At 38.0% G+C, this 17,642-nt stretch overlaps 1 protein-coding gene across 6 annotated transcripts in view; it reads right to left on the bottom strand.

Annotated features, from left to right (window-relative positions):
• Positions 1 to 17,642, bottom strand: part of LOC127418264 (rho guanine nucleotide exchange factor 6-like) — a 59,287-nt gene that overhangs the window by 39,054 nt on the left and 2,591 nt on the right. For 5 of the 6 annotated variants that reach the window (XR_007893399.1, XR_007893400.1, XM_051658770.1 and 2 more), the window contains exons 4-5: positions 16,704 to 16,787; positions 10,635 to 10,719 (exon numbers count right to left, since the gene is read on the bottom strand). Coding sequence is in view for 3 of the 6 variants with exons in the window: in XM_051658770.1 (XP_051514730.1) it covers positions 10,635 to 10,719; positions 16,704 to 16,787 (169 nt within the window). In the remaining 3 variants the exon portion in view is untranslated. The remainder of the gene's footprint in view (positions 1 to 10,634; positions 10,720 to 16,703; positions 16,788 to 17,642) is intronic. The other variant, XM_051658772.1, reaches the window with a different exon arrangement.

Raw genomic sequence — 17,642 nt, 5'->3', positions numbered from 1 at the left:
GTGAATGCATCTTTTTTTTAAGGATTTTTAAACAATTTTAAATGGAAAAAAGACAAATACACTTGATAACAATAGGATTTTTTGTAGTTAATTTTTACTGAATTAAACATAATAAGTAGTATTTTTTTCCCTTTAATTCAGTGAATGTCATTTAGAGGTATTTTTAAAAGATGATTTTGTCCTCTTTATTGTTAGCAAGCACGTTTAATACAACCTTTTAAGTCGGGGCACAAGCTGAATAGTCGGTTTAGAGCTAATGATAAATCATTGCAATAATCGCCCGAATAGTCTAATAATCGTTCGATTAGTCGATTATCAAAATAATCGTTAGTTGCAGCCCTACTGTAAACTATATCCATTTATACAAACCAATGTAAAATAGTGACTGTATATAAGCTCATACACTGGGGAAATCCCAGAGTTTTTGTGAAATTCTGCTGCAGGTCGCAATAGAAAGTTAAGGAAACAAATACAGCAACAACTCTGGAATATCTGGAAAAACAGAGCAACAGAGAATAAAATAGCAAAGTCTTCTTCAGATCCCATGTTTGTTATTAAGTCACTGGACAATTACGTTGCTGTGGACAAAGCTACTTACTGACCAAGCCGCATATATACAGGGGTAAAGAGTGTGGTGCTTATACAGTGCATGTAAACTGGAATGCTGTTTTCTTGCAATAACCTGCTTTCTCGCAATAAGCCACTTTCTGGTGTCCATGTAAACTAAATCATTGGCTTGTAGGCCCAGAAGTCCTGAACAAGTTACTGAGTGGTAAAACCTGCTGATCAGAGGCTATTAACAGTCTGATACAGATACAAAATGATACTATATCTGTGCGCATCTCTATTCAGTTTCAGTTCAGCATGGCATGTCACACTTTAAACTCTTGGAACACAGGTAGCTAACAAGCATCAAATGCATGACCTAATTGTGGAAAATATTGCTACAACATTTTTTATACATTACAGTGTGGCAAATATTTAAAAAGCTGTGACATGCAAATTACTGTCAAAGCATATGATTTAATGTCACACCACATTTCATTTGCCATTCAAAACATATAATAATATATAGTGTCGTGCTGTGTTACACATTTTAACAATATTTCAGCTAACCCAAGTATCAGGCATCAAAATCTATACTGTATTTATAGCTAATAAATATGTTTGTATATATTAGCCTGGCAAAACTTAAATTCAACTCTGCGACCAAAGACTTACACCACCAAATGAACATTTTGACATTTAATTTGGTTCAGACCAGAAAATTCTGTGATTTAAATTTTAGTACTCAAGAAAATAAACAAATGTGTGGTGATGGGGGTGTGGTCGTGTGTCTGTCTGCGGGAGAGAGGAGTGTTGTGGCTTGTCAAGCTGGTTGATATGATTTCTAACAGCTGTTTCTCATTACAGTGATAGCGGAGAGACGCCTTAAAACAGCCGAAAATGCCACAGAAAGGGAGAGAGAACGACACCAGAGTGCAGTGACTGGTGTGCCTTACTGTGTGTTTTCTTATTATTATTGTTGTGAAGCTGAAGTGGTCGAGAAGTTATTGAGAGTTTTTGTTGCTTTGAACTGACATAGTAAAGCCCTGAGAAGGCTACACACAAAATGAACTGAAGGCAGAGAATAAAAGCTACCTGAAGCGTGTCACTGCTCCCCGTCTCCTTTTCCATACCTGAACCTGAAGATCCATTACAAAATGTTAAAAAAATAAAAACATTTAGTACCTTTTTTAACTATGACACCATAGACACACAAAAATGGATTTAATGTCAGACAGCCACTTGCAAGAGTCAGGATAGCTATCACAGGGTTACTTTGCCACCTCTTAACATCTCAATTAGCGCACTCAACCATTCCTAATTTTGTTGTGTCTGAGTTAAATTGCCAATAGTCCAAAGCTCACTGCACTCACATGTGGGTCACAACAAATAACTGATGACAGCTGCCAGTCTCTTTTCCCACTATTATTGGTATGTGCAAGTATCAAAGGGAAATGACAGCCTACAGACATACACTACTGGTCAAAAGTTTGGGCACATCTTAAAAACCTTTTGATTTAAAGGCTTAAGCTTAAAGCCTTGAAATTAGCTTTGCAGACATTTTTTTGTTTTTTTTAAGTTGAGTTGGAATGGATAGTGAACAAAAAGCAGACAAGTGGACAGCATACATAGTAACTATGTTTTGACAGTCCACAATAGTAAAGAATAAGTAGGTATGCCCACACTTTTGCCTGGTAGTGTTATCTGTGCTCCAGTCTAACCAAAACAAGCCTTAAACCTCTAACAAGGCATATCTGATAATGAACAGATCTAAAAAAACAACAACAAAAAACACACACGTCAAATCATGGTAAACCATGATAAGCATTTTATCTTGCTATGAGCAATATGTTGTTCATAAATAGAGGATGGTACGGGATGAGGCGGCATGCAGTGTGCAGCGTTAGATGAAAGCAGTCAGGTACCCTGTTTGCTGTACTCTGGGCTCTGACAGATCTGCAGTGGCCTCTGGAGCTCTTCACTAAATCACATAGTGTATCTCTCCTGCTCCATCTATGCAATAACAGCTCAGCATGTCTGCTGAATTTCACGCCGTAAACACAGTGCATGAGAACCTGCTCCAAACGCTCCACAGCCAAGACAACAGAGAATCCAGATAAGGCCCAGGAAAGGAACGTCTTCTCTACCCCTTAGAGCACTCTTCAGAGTGAGAGACTTACTGTTTCACACCACTTCATCATAGCAATTACTATTTGAATAAAATCAATCTGCCCTCATCAGTAAGTCTTGAAAATGTAATTTATTAATGCAGAGGTTGCAAAGCTATTTGGAAACTTTAAAATTTGGAGGACAGAATTATATATTAATAACCCATTAATAAATGTAAGAGGAGTGCAGTTTGGAATAGTAAATATAATGTGGATGCATTTCAAATCTTAAAGTTGTAACACTTCACAATGAGGTTCCATTTTTAGTTAACATGAACTAACACTGAACAATACTTTCATAGCAATTATTAATCTTAAGCTGTCACCACACTAGCAGACTCAAAACAACTCAATATCAGTAGAGGGTGTCACACATGCAGACTATTTTGCCGAGATCTCACTCTCTCCATTCGGATGCATGCATAGGTGAATTATGGACCTGGCCAATGGGGCTGCAAGGTCTCATGGCCCATGAACTTTGAAAACAAATGTTTAGATAAGCTTAAATAAGTGGACCCCACAGCCTATCCAAAGGTCCTTCAATAGGGCCCTGGGACTGTGAGGGCCCCCAGCCCTCTTATAGGACCCTTTTGCCTCCCTTTTTCTAATAAAATTGAGCCATACTTTAAGATTTATTCTTCAGGTGCTGGTGAATAAAACGTTAATTATGCTTTTCATTGCTATGCAGCATGCTTGTCCTACATTACAAAAAAATAACTTGACTTAGGTAGTTGGGGAAATAAGATATTGATATTTTATTTTCACACACAAAAGTGTGTGGTACAAAAGTATTGATTAACTAAATACGTAATGTTTGTCTCTTTGTCGAGACAAACTAAAATGTTGGTTTGACAACCTTGTCTGATGGTTTTAAACGTTTGAAGTAAGAAATTTTAACAGGTCTTAAAGCAAAAGCTTTTTAAAACAAACTCAGCTCATTTGAACATTTTGTCAATGTAATGTAGTCTAGGGGATTTTAGGCCACTTTGAAAGCATGAATGATGCCTTTGCAGGCCACTTTGATGGAAGAATATAATGGTAGCCAAGCTGTAGGTTTGTTCCAAACAGAATTTCCAATAAAATAAAATGACCACCATTTACAAGCTCCACACCTTTCAGCCCTCCAAAGCTTTCACAGTGGAGGGTAAAGTCTTTGAAGGGAACAGGGTATCGAGATGTTAACTTATTAATGGAACGCACCCCATAATCCAGGAGTTAGAAAAGATATAGCAGCATGAGCCAGAACTGCCAGAAATCTATGCTGAGTCTATGCCGGATGTAGTTTGAAAAAGTTAGTATTATACTGTATAGTTGGTTAGTATTATATAGTTGGTTGGACTAATACTGTATGTAAAATACTCACCATCAAATAGCCTTTAAAAATAACCAATAAAGCATATTTGAAGGAATCAATTGGTTGTTTATTTTGACACATAAATGGTATAATCAGATAGTGGTTATGACATTATTTTTTGAATAAGCTGATGCTGGGACATTTACTATCAAAATGTTTCAATGTGTACATTACAACCCTCTACAGACACACTGGAGATCATTTTAATCACATTTTAGCTTTTTATAAATGTACAATATACTAAAAGAAAATTAGCCTGGTGCCCTTGCTAGTCTCAATCTGCCCCTGGAGTTATGACACACTTGCCAAAAATGATGGAGGGGTGACAGACATACTCACTGCAACTCTCTCTCTCTTAATCCGCGTCTCGCACATGCACACAAACACACTTGGGGTGTAAATCGCAAGTTTCATCATGATACAGTCTTGTATCGATTCTATTAACCAACAATCTGATGTTTGTTGATACCTCAAAATCGACCACGATGTGATTTCGATTCGATTCAATTCAGGGGCCTGCGATCGATATTTCGATATTATGTGCCTATTTTATACAACCAATTAAAAAATTGTTATCTCACAAATGCAACCAAAATATAATTTGAATATTTTATTGAGCTCTCTGAAAATTGCAAATCCAGTATCCACATTGGGACAGCCACAAGAAAATACAGAAAAATAAATAATATTAAAAAAAAAATAAATAAATAAAAAAAAAAAAAAAAAAAAAAAAATCACATACATGTGATGATCAATAGTTTGATGACAGCTCATTGCCTTGTGGAATGAGGGAAACACTAGTGACAATTTGTAATCTCTCCTTCTACAGTCAAGCAAGTCTTTCTATAAAAAATACTTACCCACGACAGGAGAGCAATCAATTTTGTTTCTTGGCTACAACCTCCACAGTTGTATTGATACATTCTGTTACAGTTTACTGTGATAAATGTTAGTAAGTTTTGATGTGTTGATGTGAAAAGTCTTGAAATTGATGTGGGGAGAGAGCAGGTGTTTTTTTCTTTTCCTTGTGTTCAGATGTTCAGATTGTCAAGGCTGTTCAGCTGTTGTTATACAATGGCAGTTTATGGTGACCACCTCTTCAAGCTTTAAATGGATGTAATATTATAATTCAGAAGCAAAATTATAACTTCTGAAAAAAAAATGCTCATGCAGAATTCAAATGGGTCGCATGCACTACGATAAAGGAAGTCCAATTTTATCTTGCATGGGAGCCACTCTGCTCTATCCTGTCACCGGAGCTCACAGTCCTGTTCAAGCACGCACAGACAGACCAGAGCGCAGCTTCAGGCTTCAATCACTCCAATACACATTTAGCGCATAAAGCTAGATGAATACCATATGGTTGCTGCATCGCCTGACAGAAATGCATACGGATGTGGCTGGCATGAGAATGTGAAATAAAAAATGCATCTTAAAAAAAAATAGACATTGATATTTACGCATTGAATCGATGACATGGCATCATTGGTGATTAGATTCATGCATCAATCCAGATCGTTGGATTGTTACATCCATGAAACACACACACACACACACACACACACACACACACACACACGCAGGCATGTTACTGGTTTTTATAGGGATGTTGTTTGGTTCGTGGTATGGGAATGCATGCTTACCACAAGCGAATCGCTCTAGAGTTAATTTGCAATCGGTCTGAGAAAATATCCTCCAGGTGGTCTCAGGCCGATTCTTTTGGTGTGGATCTAAATGCGATTTCCATGTTCATCTATGCTTATACGAACCGAACCAAAGGATAAAACGCACCAGGTTCTGAAACAAATGCTCCAAACGAGTCAGGTGCAAAAACGCCCTTAGGAAGCAATTCATTGAGTAACTTTACCTAGTGAAAGTGTGTAATTGTGTATTTATCTCCTCGAGGCTTGCCTTGTCCAAAGACTATTGTGGCTCCGCTTTCTGATCTCATTTTAGTGTCGGGAAAAATGGGCAGGATAAACGTTGGGTGAAAAAAATAACTATGGATTACAATCAGCGTTTGTGATGACGTGCAGCTGAGTGCAATGAAAATGTTCAGATCAGCTTGTCAATTCTTCAATAAAAGAAAAAGCTCATTGGTCACTTGAAGAGAACACGAGAATGACTTTTTTCAAGCAAGCCGGACATGTTTTTCTGTTTTTAAAGCCATGAACTCAGCAGGGAGTCTCCACGGTCAAGTGATTAATGACCTCCCACTGGCAGACACCAATGCACACTTAGTCTCCCTCTGCCTGGCCGGCGATCATGTTAACGAACACCTGAAAAATCACTGGAAAACTAATAAATAAATCGGCTAGTGTGGTACCGGCTTTAGTTAATGTTAATTTCAACATACACTGATGAGCCAAAGCATTATGACCACCTGCCTAATATGCTATTGATATTGGTGCATGGACTCTACAAGCCCCTGAAGGTATCCCGTAGTATCTGGCACCAAGATATTAGCAGCAGATCATTCAAGTCCTGTGAGGTGGAGCCGCCATGGATCGGACTTTTTGGTCCAGCACATCCCACAGATGCTCAATCGGATTGAGATCTGGGGAATTTGGAGACCAGGGCAACAATTTGAACTCTTCATCATGTTCCTCAAACAATTCCCAAACAATACGTGCACCGTGGCAGGGCACACTATCCTGCTGAAAGAGGCCGCTTTTATCAGGGAATACCATTGCCACGAAGGGGTGTACCTGGTCTGCAACGATGTTTCGGTAGGTGGCACGCGTCAAATTGGCATCCACATGAGTAGCCAGACCCAGGGTTTCCCAGAAGAACATTGCCCAGAGCATCACACTCCTTCTACCGGCTTGTCATCTTCCCACAGTGCATCCTGGTGCCATCACTTCACCAGGTAAATGACGACCGTTCACGTGATGTAAAAGAAAACGGGACTCATAGCAGTTTCAGAGATGCTCTGACCCAGTCGTCTGGCCCTTGTCAAAGTCGCTCAGGTCTTTACTACTGCCCATTTCTCCTGCACTCAATACGTTGACTACGAGAACTGATTGTTCGCATACCATCTAATCTACCCAGACCCTGACATATGCCCTTGTTAGGAAATGGTCAATGTTATTCACTTCACCTGTTAATGGTCATAATGTTTTGGCTCATCAGTGTATACTCATACATTTTTAAATCAAAAGTTGTATCTGTTAACATCAGTTGATACACTATGAAGTTAAAAACATGAACTAACAATGAACAACTATATTTTTATTAACTAACATTTACAAAGATTAAAGATAAATAATTGTTTATGATACCTAATGCATTAACTAATGTTAACGAATGGAATTGTGTTCCATTCCTTATAATATGTTACAGCTAAAATGTATCACTACTGTGCCAGCAGCACTGCCAAATAGAACTGCAAAAATAAAGATAGTTTTTAATACAAATTTCCCCTCTCTCCGTCTATCACTGGTCAGTCAAACCAATGTCGCACTCCAAACTCACACTACTGGTTAAGACGATGTTGCTTTGTCAGGCTGGTCGAGATGCTCTACAAAACAAAGCAATGTTTTAGTGACACAGGGCCCCCCAGTGTTAACACTTTTGCTTATTTATTGGTGTCTCTACATATTAAGCTGGGACAGGAGATAAAATTACACACTTCATCTTTAAAGAAGTTGTTTTAAGGATGCCAAAAGTGGCAAATCCAGGGGTTGGCCACCGTGTGAAATGTGCCGTTGGATGAAGACAATTCCAAGGAGAGCACAGACTGTGTCCGAATATGCATAAGTCCCTATACTACATAGTATTCCAAAAGCGAATAGTAGTGTAGTGCGTCCGAATCCTCAGTATTCATAAAACAGTAGGCGAGAAATACCAGGATAGCCTACTACATCTGACGAGATTCTAAAGTCTGCATCCAATAGACCCCTTTACTATCCCATAATCCCACGGGAGCTGAGATGACATAAAAAATGGCAAGGAACCACGGGTCGGGCAGCTCTTTTCAACAAGTGCTATATATACTGTATATATATATCTCAAGAAAGTTGTTACATGTGGCTAAAATTGTACTTGTTTAACAAAACCAGAGTTGATTATTTTTGCAGTTGTTGTTACTACATCATATATTTGGGTCACGGGACTATGCCAACATTCACAGATGTAGTATGTCTGGGAATATGTTTATCCCAATCACCTGCATACCTAAAGAACGAATGTTTTTTAGTGGCCGAATAGAGCATTCTTCATCAAATGCAGTGCATTCTCTGACAGTGCACAAATTTGGAAGCAGCCATACTCTTTCAAAAAAGAAAAGGTCACAGGAGGACTGTGGGAAACACATGACAAGGAAGCAAAAACTGAGAATAACTACATGCCTCATGGATTCCGCATGCTTATGCAGATGCAGTCAGCTGCCCAGACAGGCCGCACAAAATGCAACTGTCTGTTGCCTCCAGTAGTTGAGAGCAGCTGAAGCTAAAAGACACAGATGCGGGCACAGGCCTATAGACAAACCACCTCTTAACATTAAAGAAGTCAGACATTCTCATTCTCAGGAATATGTTATCCGTATCTCAAGCTCACCGCACTCTTCAACTGAATTAAATGGCCTACTCTGCATTTCACCAAAGAAACAACCATATTTTGACGAACCATATTTTGGTGGCTTCTAAAAATGAACTCTAACTGATAGTGGAATTAAAAGATGTTTACTTTACCACTTTAGAATCTAATCATTATATCATCTCCGCAAAACAAAAAGTAGCTGATGCATGGGGTTAGAGGGGGGACATTTGATGGAACAGGTCCTAAGGGAACATGCAGCAGGAAATATATGGCTCATTTGCTTTGGAAACATTGAGTGATTATGTAGAGCCTGCAATGCTAAGAACTTGTAAACAGAGACATTCTTTGTAGTTTATGGGTGACCAGCGGGAGCTAATTTTCTAAAAATGTCTTTAACCCACAAGCCTTTCACAAATGCCATGCGTTAACTGACATTTCAGAAATTGTCTGCTCAGCAAGGCAAAACCTTCACTTCTACAAAACACGGTGGCAGAGGAACCAAGGGATCTGTCAACAAAAACTAACAATGGCATACAAGACAGAGTACTCAAAAATGCAAAAATCAACATTCAGTCATTGTTTACTCACCCGTGTTGTTATAAGCCCATTTAACTTTTTCTTAACACAAAGGGAGAAATTATGAAAAAATGTTGTGCACATTGATGTCATACAATGGCAGTTTATGGTGACTACCTCTTCAAGCTTCAAAAGTATGCAAAAGTATCATTCAGAAGTCTACTAATTTATTCCATGAGACTCATGATGGTTATGAAAGAATCCTATAAGGTTTGGTGAGAAATTAACCGAAATCTAATGTATTATTTAGTAAAACTGTTGACCGGCCATTATCTCCTGTGCACGTTCATGAGACTGCACGAGAGCAGCAGTTCACGCAGCCCCCTCATGACATGGGCCTTTCATCTAAAAACAGGTCCGCCACAGTGATACTAAAAGCAAAAAAAAAACCCAACTGCACAAAAACCAGAGAACCGAAATTTAAAAAAAAATGTGTGGAGAGTTTTTAGTCAAAGAATAGATGCATTTCTATGCCCAGCCTTATTTGTTTGAAACAAATATTTGAGTTCTCAATCAAACTGAGAGGGATAAAGGAGGCGGGAATGTCTGTCACCTCTTCTCCATTCTGAACCGGTGTGTGTGACAAACCTCCGAATGAAGAGAGTGATACCTCAGCGAAAACATTCGGTAGTTTTTAACTGACTCATGAGATGCTGGCTTCAATATACTGCTATGAGAATGATTTTGGACAAGTGCCAGTTCACAGCAGATGGGGTTACCTAGCGTGATGCCAAAAATAGAAACCAAGTGATCGACAGAATGTCCTGCCGGTCTGGTTAGGACAAAAACTATGATTAACATAGAAAATATACCTTTTAACATGTATCATTTGCCATCAGGTTAGGAAATGTTGTGACTGTAGCTCCCTTCAACCTCCTCGGTTTATCTCTTTCAGTTTGATAGTGTATTCCGGTTTAAAAAAATAAGACTACAAACTATTCAGACATGTATGTCAGTTCGGTGCTCTGGTTTGTGTGCAGCTGTGTTCTGTTGTTAGTATCACTGTGGTGGACCTGTATTTAGATAAACAAAACTAGTTTTCACTTTAACGCCCCATTTTGCTAGCGGGGCTGCGTGAACTGCTGCTCTCGTGCATTCTCATGAACATGCAAAGGAGATCAACGTCCGTCTACAGTTTCAATAAATAATACATTAAATTTCAGCTTGTTTCCCACCAAACCTTATTATATGCTTTCATAATCATGAGTCTCATAGAAAAAATTATTAGACTTCTGAATTATAATTTTGCGTCCATTTAAAGCTTGAAGAGGTGGTCACCATAAACTGCCAATGTATGACATCACTGGGCACAAACTTTCACAATTTCTCCATTTGCGTTAAGAAAAAGAAAGACATTAATATGGGGTTATAACAGCACAGAGGCAAGTAAACAATGTCCGAATTTTTAAATTTTTGTTTTTGACATACATGTCAACAACATCATGAATTACCTTGAGTGGCGATGTTTATTGCTGAGAGTGTTGACAGCACCTTGCCAAAGTTCTCCCCACTATACAAGATCTCTGGTTCAAAGCCCTACGAAAGAAATAGACACAAGTCAAACACAAGAAAAACTGTCTGCTGACTGTGCCACGAAGCAGAAGTAGGTCAGAAATCAGAGAGCCAGGTTTCATCTGTTACACACGCTGCAGAAGGAACAGGGCTCCAGAAAAAAAAATTGGCTCCTAAACTGAAACATTAAGGAGCCAAATGGCTGTTTTTAGTAGCCAAATCACAGATTTTTGTGATTTAGATTGCTGTTCAGAAACAAGATAGAAAGCCAAAGAAAAGGAGGTCAGCTGATAACCCATTCATCTAAGGTTTAATAAACAGTATATATAGTTAAGTTTCCATTCCCTTTTGTCTCAAATGTTCACACCCCTTTCATAATTACTAAAAACAAATCTTATTATTTTTATATAGTACTGCTCTTCAGAATCTACATTACAGATATTTATATAAAATATAGTATGCATATATAATAGTATGTTGTCTTCTTGAGCATCAATGAATGTTTGCACCTTGTGTAATCGTTGTGTACAAGTCCCTCAATTGTCCTAAGTGTCAAAAGCTTGATATATATGTTTTTTTTTTTTAATTGTTTTAAAATATTGCCTTAGTCTTTCTTTACTGTTACCAGATGGCCCCAGACATCAGTGTTGTAGTTCAGACCACCTAAACGGAGACCAAGACAAGACCAAGACTTTGAGGGGTTGAGACCAAGTCAAGACCAAAATCAGACCAATGCGAGTCCCACACTGCGTGTGTGTGTGGGCGGTTTACGAGGACGTTTTTTTAGGTTACAAACTGGTAATTACAAGGGTATTATGCTATAAATGTGGATTGAGGACATTTCTAGTGTCCACATTACTCAAAATCGCTTAAAAAAAAAAAAAAATTATAATAATAATACTAAACGAAGTTTTTCTTTAAATGTAAAAATGCAGAACGTTTTTTGTGAGGGTTAGATTTAGGGGTAGGGTTAGGGGATAGAATCTACAGTTCATACTGTATAAAAATCATTATGTCTATGGAGAGTCCTTACAAGGATAGCCGCACCAAAGTGTGTGTGTGTGTGTGTGTACCATGAGACATGTCTTGATAAAATAATCAAAAGGCAGTGCAGAGGTGAATTTTATGTGTGAATTTTCATTTGTTTTCTATGAGCATACAAATAAAAACAAACAGTAAGGAGCTGAAATCAGCTTTAAGAAATGTGTAAACTGTGAGGTGTGTAAATCAGATGTTTATTGTAATTGTCATACAGCTATGTTGCTTGGAACTGCACCCAAGACTTTCACCCACTGTTGCACTTGTGTATATGGTTGAGTGACAATAAAGGGATTTGATCAACTTAACCATCTTTATTCAACACTCCTTTTCCAAGTTTTACCATCCACCTAAAACAATAAAATTGTGCAAGAATCGCATCAGGTTTTCTGGATGACTCTTCTCCTAGAAACCATCAAGTACAGAATATATCAAACAATTATTCAATACATAAGTCTTCCCTTTTCTCTGTCTTTTCTGAAACAATATAGTAAGTTTTTTGTTGTTTTTGAACCAACAACAAGCCTTGTATAAATGTGTGCAGTTTGCTAACCACATAGCTAAATCTAGAAAATAGAATAGAACAAATAGAACAAAGAATGCCAAACATAAGCAAAGCAGCCTATTTAAAATTTAAATTTTTCATATATGTGGAGGCGCATTACTCGGTCCTCACTCTCTGCTGTCACATCTCTAGCTCTCACACCCAAGTGAGGGAGCGTTACTGTGGTGTGTAGCGTTTATTTTGGAGCTGACATTAGCTAACGTTGATGTAACGTAACTTTATATACATTAGCTACATAGCTTTATGTGGCCTGTTTCGTCATTGCTTATTACAAGCAAAAACGTAACTTGGGAGCAACAATGTCACTACATGCCCTGTCCACTCAATCTCTCACAAAAATAACACTACATTAACTACATCCCTCAATATATGTTAACTATATCAGGTTGCTTGCGCACGTAGCAAGGTGGCAAATAGCTGGCAAGCAACTGAAACTAGCACCCTTAAAAAAAATAAATAAATAAATAAATAAATAAAAAAAGAAATACATAAGTAGCTAATATGTATAGCTAATACTCGCTATAATAAAGCTAATAAAAAGATGAGTTTAGGTACAGATGCTGCGTTCCATTAAATCTGATGTGGGATATTCCACTTGATATCTCAGATCTCCAACTAAATGCATTCCAATGCCAGATGCTCGGAAGATGACGTTAAAGGAAACAAAACTGCAAAGCTCCAGTTAGCTTAGCAGGTGTTTGACTGTCACCAGAAATGTCTCCTAACAACCCAATTCATATACAATCTACAACACTAGCATTTGTGCTACAGGTGTACGATTATCAAAAGAGAGAATAATTTACCATGTTTTGAACACCTGCTACTCTGCTAACATTTGTTAAACAAGCTTTAATATCACGTAATGTAGGAACTTTGACTAATTAATCAATATTATTTAATAAAAGTGAATGTTTATCACTTATTTTGTACATCTTCCTGGGTGCCGACAAGATCGCATGACGTCACGTACCTGCATCTCGGCGAAATCGGAGTTTAAAATTTCCGCACGACTTTCCAGGTGGCGTTCCATTGCACTTTTCCCAGTAGGAAGTTGGAAAATCCAACTTTACGAGTTGAATAGAATGCAGCAAGAGGCAGACTGCTAACGTTAGCTAGCTAGCTTTGCTAGCATCACTTACACTTAGCTTACCCTTCTTTATGCTTCCTTTCTAAGTGCCAATAAAATTCTGACGTGGTCCCAGCCACCTCAGTAAGCATTGCATTGCATAATTTACATACTGCTGTGTTTTTTTTTTTTTTGAACACTTTTTTTCAGATGAACTCTTTGTGGTTTAGGTCAGTGTTTCCCAACCTTTTTTCTGCCACGGCACACTTTTTACGATTAAAAAAAATCCCATGGCACACCACTATCACACAAAATGATCGTCGATAGTTTTCCTTTTCAAGAACGTATCCATGTTTTCTGTCTGTCTTAGTAGCGTGAACTCGTAATGTTTGAAATTCGGCTATGCAAAAAACACAAGTAACATAGGTATGCTGAATAATGAGGTCACAGATGTCAAAAGCGCTAATTGGATAATAAAAAACCAAAACATTTGTGTCTTTAAAAATTGGAGATTTGTTCTTGCAAATTAATTCTTGCAACAGCACAGCAAATACATTATTTATTTATTTACTGTATTTTCCGGAAATAAAGTCACACCTGAATGTAAGTCGCACCGGGTCAAAATCGCGTTGTTTATAGAGAAAAAAAAAACACAAGTCGCACTGACAGAGGTTGTATCCAGCAGGCACTAGGTCCCGAGCCTCCATTCACTGGTTCAGATGTCAAACACGCTCAGTGAAGATTACAGTATCTCAGAATCTACACATCGTATCACGGTGTTTTTGGACTCGTTTAAAACAGGACAATTTGCTTTTAATAATCGTATGTAACAGTTTCTTATATTCTTATGTTTCATGAGAGAAACACGACAAGTAAGCCACATCTGTTCATAACATCTGTAACTCTATGCTGTGCACAAATAAAAAGCTTTTAGTCTGTGAGTAAAACAATACACCTGTTGTATTCTATTCATTCATTCGGTTCACTGTCTGAATGTTTTTACTACAAGTCTGATGATGAAGCATAATTTGGTGGGCATGTGAGGAGTTCCTTTTGACAGCGGACTAGAGTTTGTTAGAACAATAATGTTCTGATGGACAAAATATTTAAACTGGTTGAATAAAATACCTTGTAATGGAAAATATACTGATTTGGCAATTTTAAAACTTGTCTACCATCTCTATGCTTTCACTGAAATACAGGGTGAAAAAACGGTATATTTATTTATTTTGAGGAATTTGATCATTTTCCATGGCACACCTGACAATCTTTCACGCACACAAGTGGGCACAGTGGTCGTCAGAAACAGAACGGGTGAAAAGCAGCCCGAGACACCCTGGTCGTGAGCGCTCTAAAGATGTATTCAATAACTCACAAGATGATATCTGACAATCAAATATTTTTGGTTGCATTTGCGATCATTTTAGTCGCAGTCTGGAGCCTCCAGGAACTTCACAAAAAACGTAATTGGTTAGGCAAATCATTTTCAATATGACCCACATTTTGTAGCTGCAGGCAATTTGCAAGAGTAAATTCTTGTTTGTCATTTGGTCTACAAGCCGCTGTCAGTCGCTGGGTACAGAGTCAGACAGCTATCCCCTTTCTTCCAAAGGCTAAGGTTTCACATTTTAAATAAAACATAAGAGTTTACAAATCAATGAAAGAAACATCAGTCCATGTATTTACTGAACACGGTTTAGCTATGGTGGCTGCAACAAGATGAAAAATTAAGGAACTTATATGAGAACTGCATTGATCAGTACTGTTTGAGATACTTGAGTTTCACATGCAACATTTGGATTTGTTCTGAAACTGATTCTTCAAATATATAATGCTTTACTTTCACATGTCTGTCCCATGATAGATTTAGTTTACATGTCTCACATCAAGCTTTGCACATTGTGCTACGTTACTTCCTGATTTAAGCTACTTTAAAAGCAGAAGTGAAAGTTGTGTGAATGATACCCTTGTCAAATCACATGACTTGCATCTACAATATGCCCACTGGGCCTTTTAGAGTATGAGAGTGTTCTTCAAAAAAAGAAATGACCAGATGGTGGGCTGGCCCCAGCTACTCTCTCCCTCTGTCCAGTTCCATCCTGCTGCATTCCACTCTCACCACAAATTATAGGGAATATGATAATACTAATTATTTGTGCATTCAAGTGAGACTTCCACAGTCTAGCCAAAGATCTCTGAATCACCCTTTTATTGTAACAAGTCAGGATGATTCAACTGTCTTTTGTTGTGACAGACTGATATATCCGCCAGGCATTTTTATGCTCTGCATTTGTTGATAACTGTGCCTGATTGTTTTGCCCAATAAAAGTATGCCCAGCACCAGTTCCAAAATCTACAGCCAACATTGTCCATGTATTGTGCAGATCTTCTGTGTTCATTTAAATTCAGTACTTTTGTGTGCATCTTATTTGATATCTGATATATGTGGTATTGCCATTATATTGGCCATTCAAAACCCCATATTAGTCATTCCATATTCTTTTTATATTTGTGTAACAGCAATAGCCTTAGCAAGCATAGTATTTAGGCTAAACCTTGCAGAGCCAAAACTAAACCTAAATTATAAAGCATTAACTTAAGTGATGTTCTTTGTATTTACATCATATGCATAGCTTATCAGTAAGCCTAAGTTTTAGCACAAGAAAGCTGTGATTGTCAGTGCAGAGAGTGTGGCATCATATTTTGTAGTCTGTGTGTTTGGGTCAGGAATAGAGGAGACCTTGCAGACTGGCACTGTGTAGTGTGATCATCACAATGTCTCACAGTCTTCCTGATAGGCCCGTAATGTTGCTGCAGGTCAAGATGCTCTTTTCAGTAACCCAAATGAATGGAATTTATTACACCGACATGCACAAGTGAAAGACCTAGTATAAGAAGCAATCTTGTTTACTGGAATGTTTTTTTAGATCAGATGTGCAGAACCAAAACAAAGCCCTGTTATATATTTGCTATCCTCAGGGAAAAGGGCAGCAGAATTTTTCTCTATAAAATTCCCAAATATATAGACCTACATTGTAAAGACTCTTAAGAGAAGTATTCCTTCTAAAAAATCAATGCTCATGGGTACATCTTTAATCTGAAGTTTACCTTGCATGACATTAGTCTGAATCAGTTGCTTCTGATTTCTATATTTGTAAAACACCTCTACCAAAAACTGTTTATTAATACAGATTAATAAAGATTAATACAAACTCAACTGCACTACAAGCATAAAGGGTCTTATTCTTAAATACATGAACCTTCTTACTAACAAAAATGTTACATTTGGGTGATCCAAACGACCTCAGGCATTAAGATTTCAAAGCAAAATGATCTTACCTCAACCTTCAGAGACTGACATCCTTTCAGAAACTGCCGAATGTTTGCAATGCAATCAGCTTCGCATCTGGGATCAGGAGAATACTGTAACCAATAAAAAGAACGAGGATGTAAATATTCCTAACTTTGCTTTGACCACACTGCAACGCGAATATTCATCTGTTATCCTAAAATATCTAGTTTTTGGAAAGGTATGTCAGTCTAGCCTATAAGCCAGGCTGTACGCAGCCACTGCTCTCCAGTAACGCCGCAATTTCCGTTCAGTTAAATGACTATTTATATGCGTGCGCCTTGTCCTGTTACACATACACAAACTCATAGCCCCGTAACTACGCTAGAGCTCATCATGCCATGTAGCGCCAGGAAAATATATTTTTGAGGAAGTGACGTTGTTGGCTCACTAACAGCAAGTCAATCCACTGTCGGCCATTTTTGGAACGCTCTCGGGAGGTTATTTCCAGTCATGCCAGTGCAGCTCCTATCTACTTGAGTGGAGAAAGACCAGCATCTCAAAAACGATTGGACAATATGACGATCTAAGAAGATTTTTCAAATTAACAATAAAATATGACAATAGTGGTGTCATAAATTGAGATGCTTCACCACATATTACGCTAAAAAACGCAATTTTCCCGGCTTGTATAGCTACTGCGCATGCGCGTTCTAGAGTTGATTGACAGCTGATGTCTGTATCTAAATGTTGATTGGCTATTTTAACTGTAAGGCGGGACTTCCTTTCTACATCCGTTGACCGCTCACGTTTTCTTGGTTGAGCGTTCAAATTTCTCCCATTCATTTTAATAGAAGTGGCAGATCTATGTTAAATACTCTCTGGCAAAACTCTAGGGTTCAAACGCGTTCTGGTGCTCATTAAAGCTAGACGCAGATGTCTCGAGACGCGCTTTTAAAAGTTAGCGTTTTTTTTTTTTTTTTTTTTAA

Source organism: Myxocyprinus asiaticus, chromosome 27 (assembly GCF_019703515.2).
Source record: "Myxocyprinus asiaticus isolate MX2 ecotype Aquarium Trade chromosome 27, UBuf_Myxa_2, whole genome shotgun sequence".
NCBI classification, from domain to species: Eukaryota; Metazoa; Chordata; class Actinopteri; order Cypriniformes; family Catostomidae; genus Myxocyprinus; species Myxocyprinus asiaticus.
Note: the sequence above shows the minus strand (reverse complement) of the source record. Positions and strands in the feature narration are given on the sequence as shown.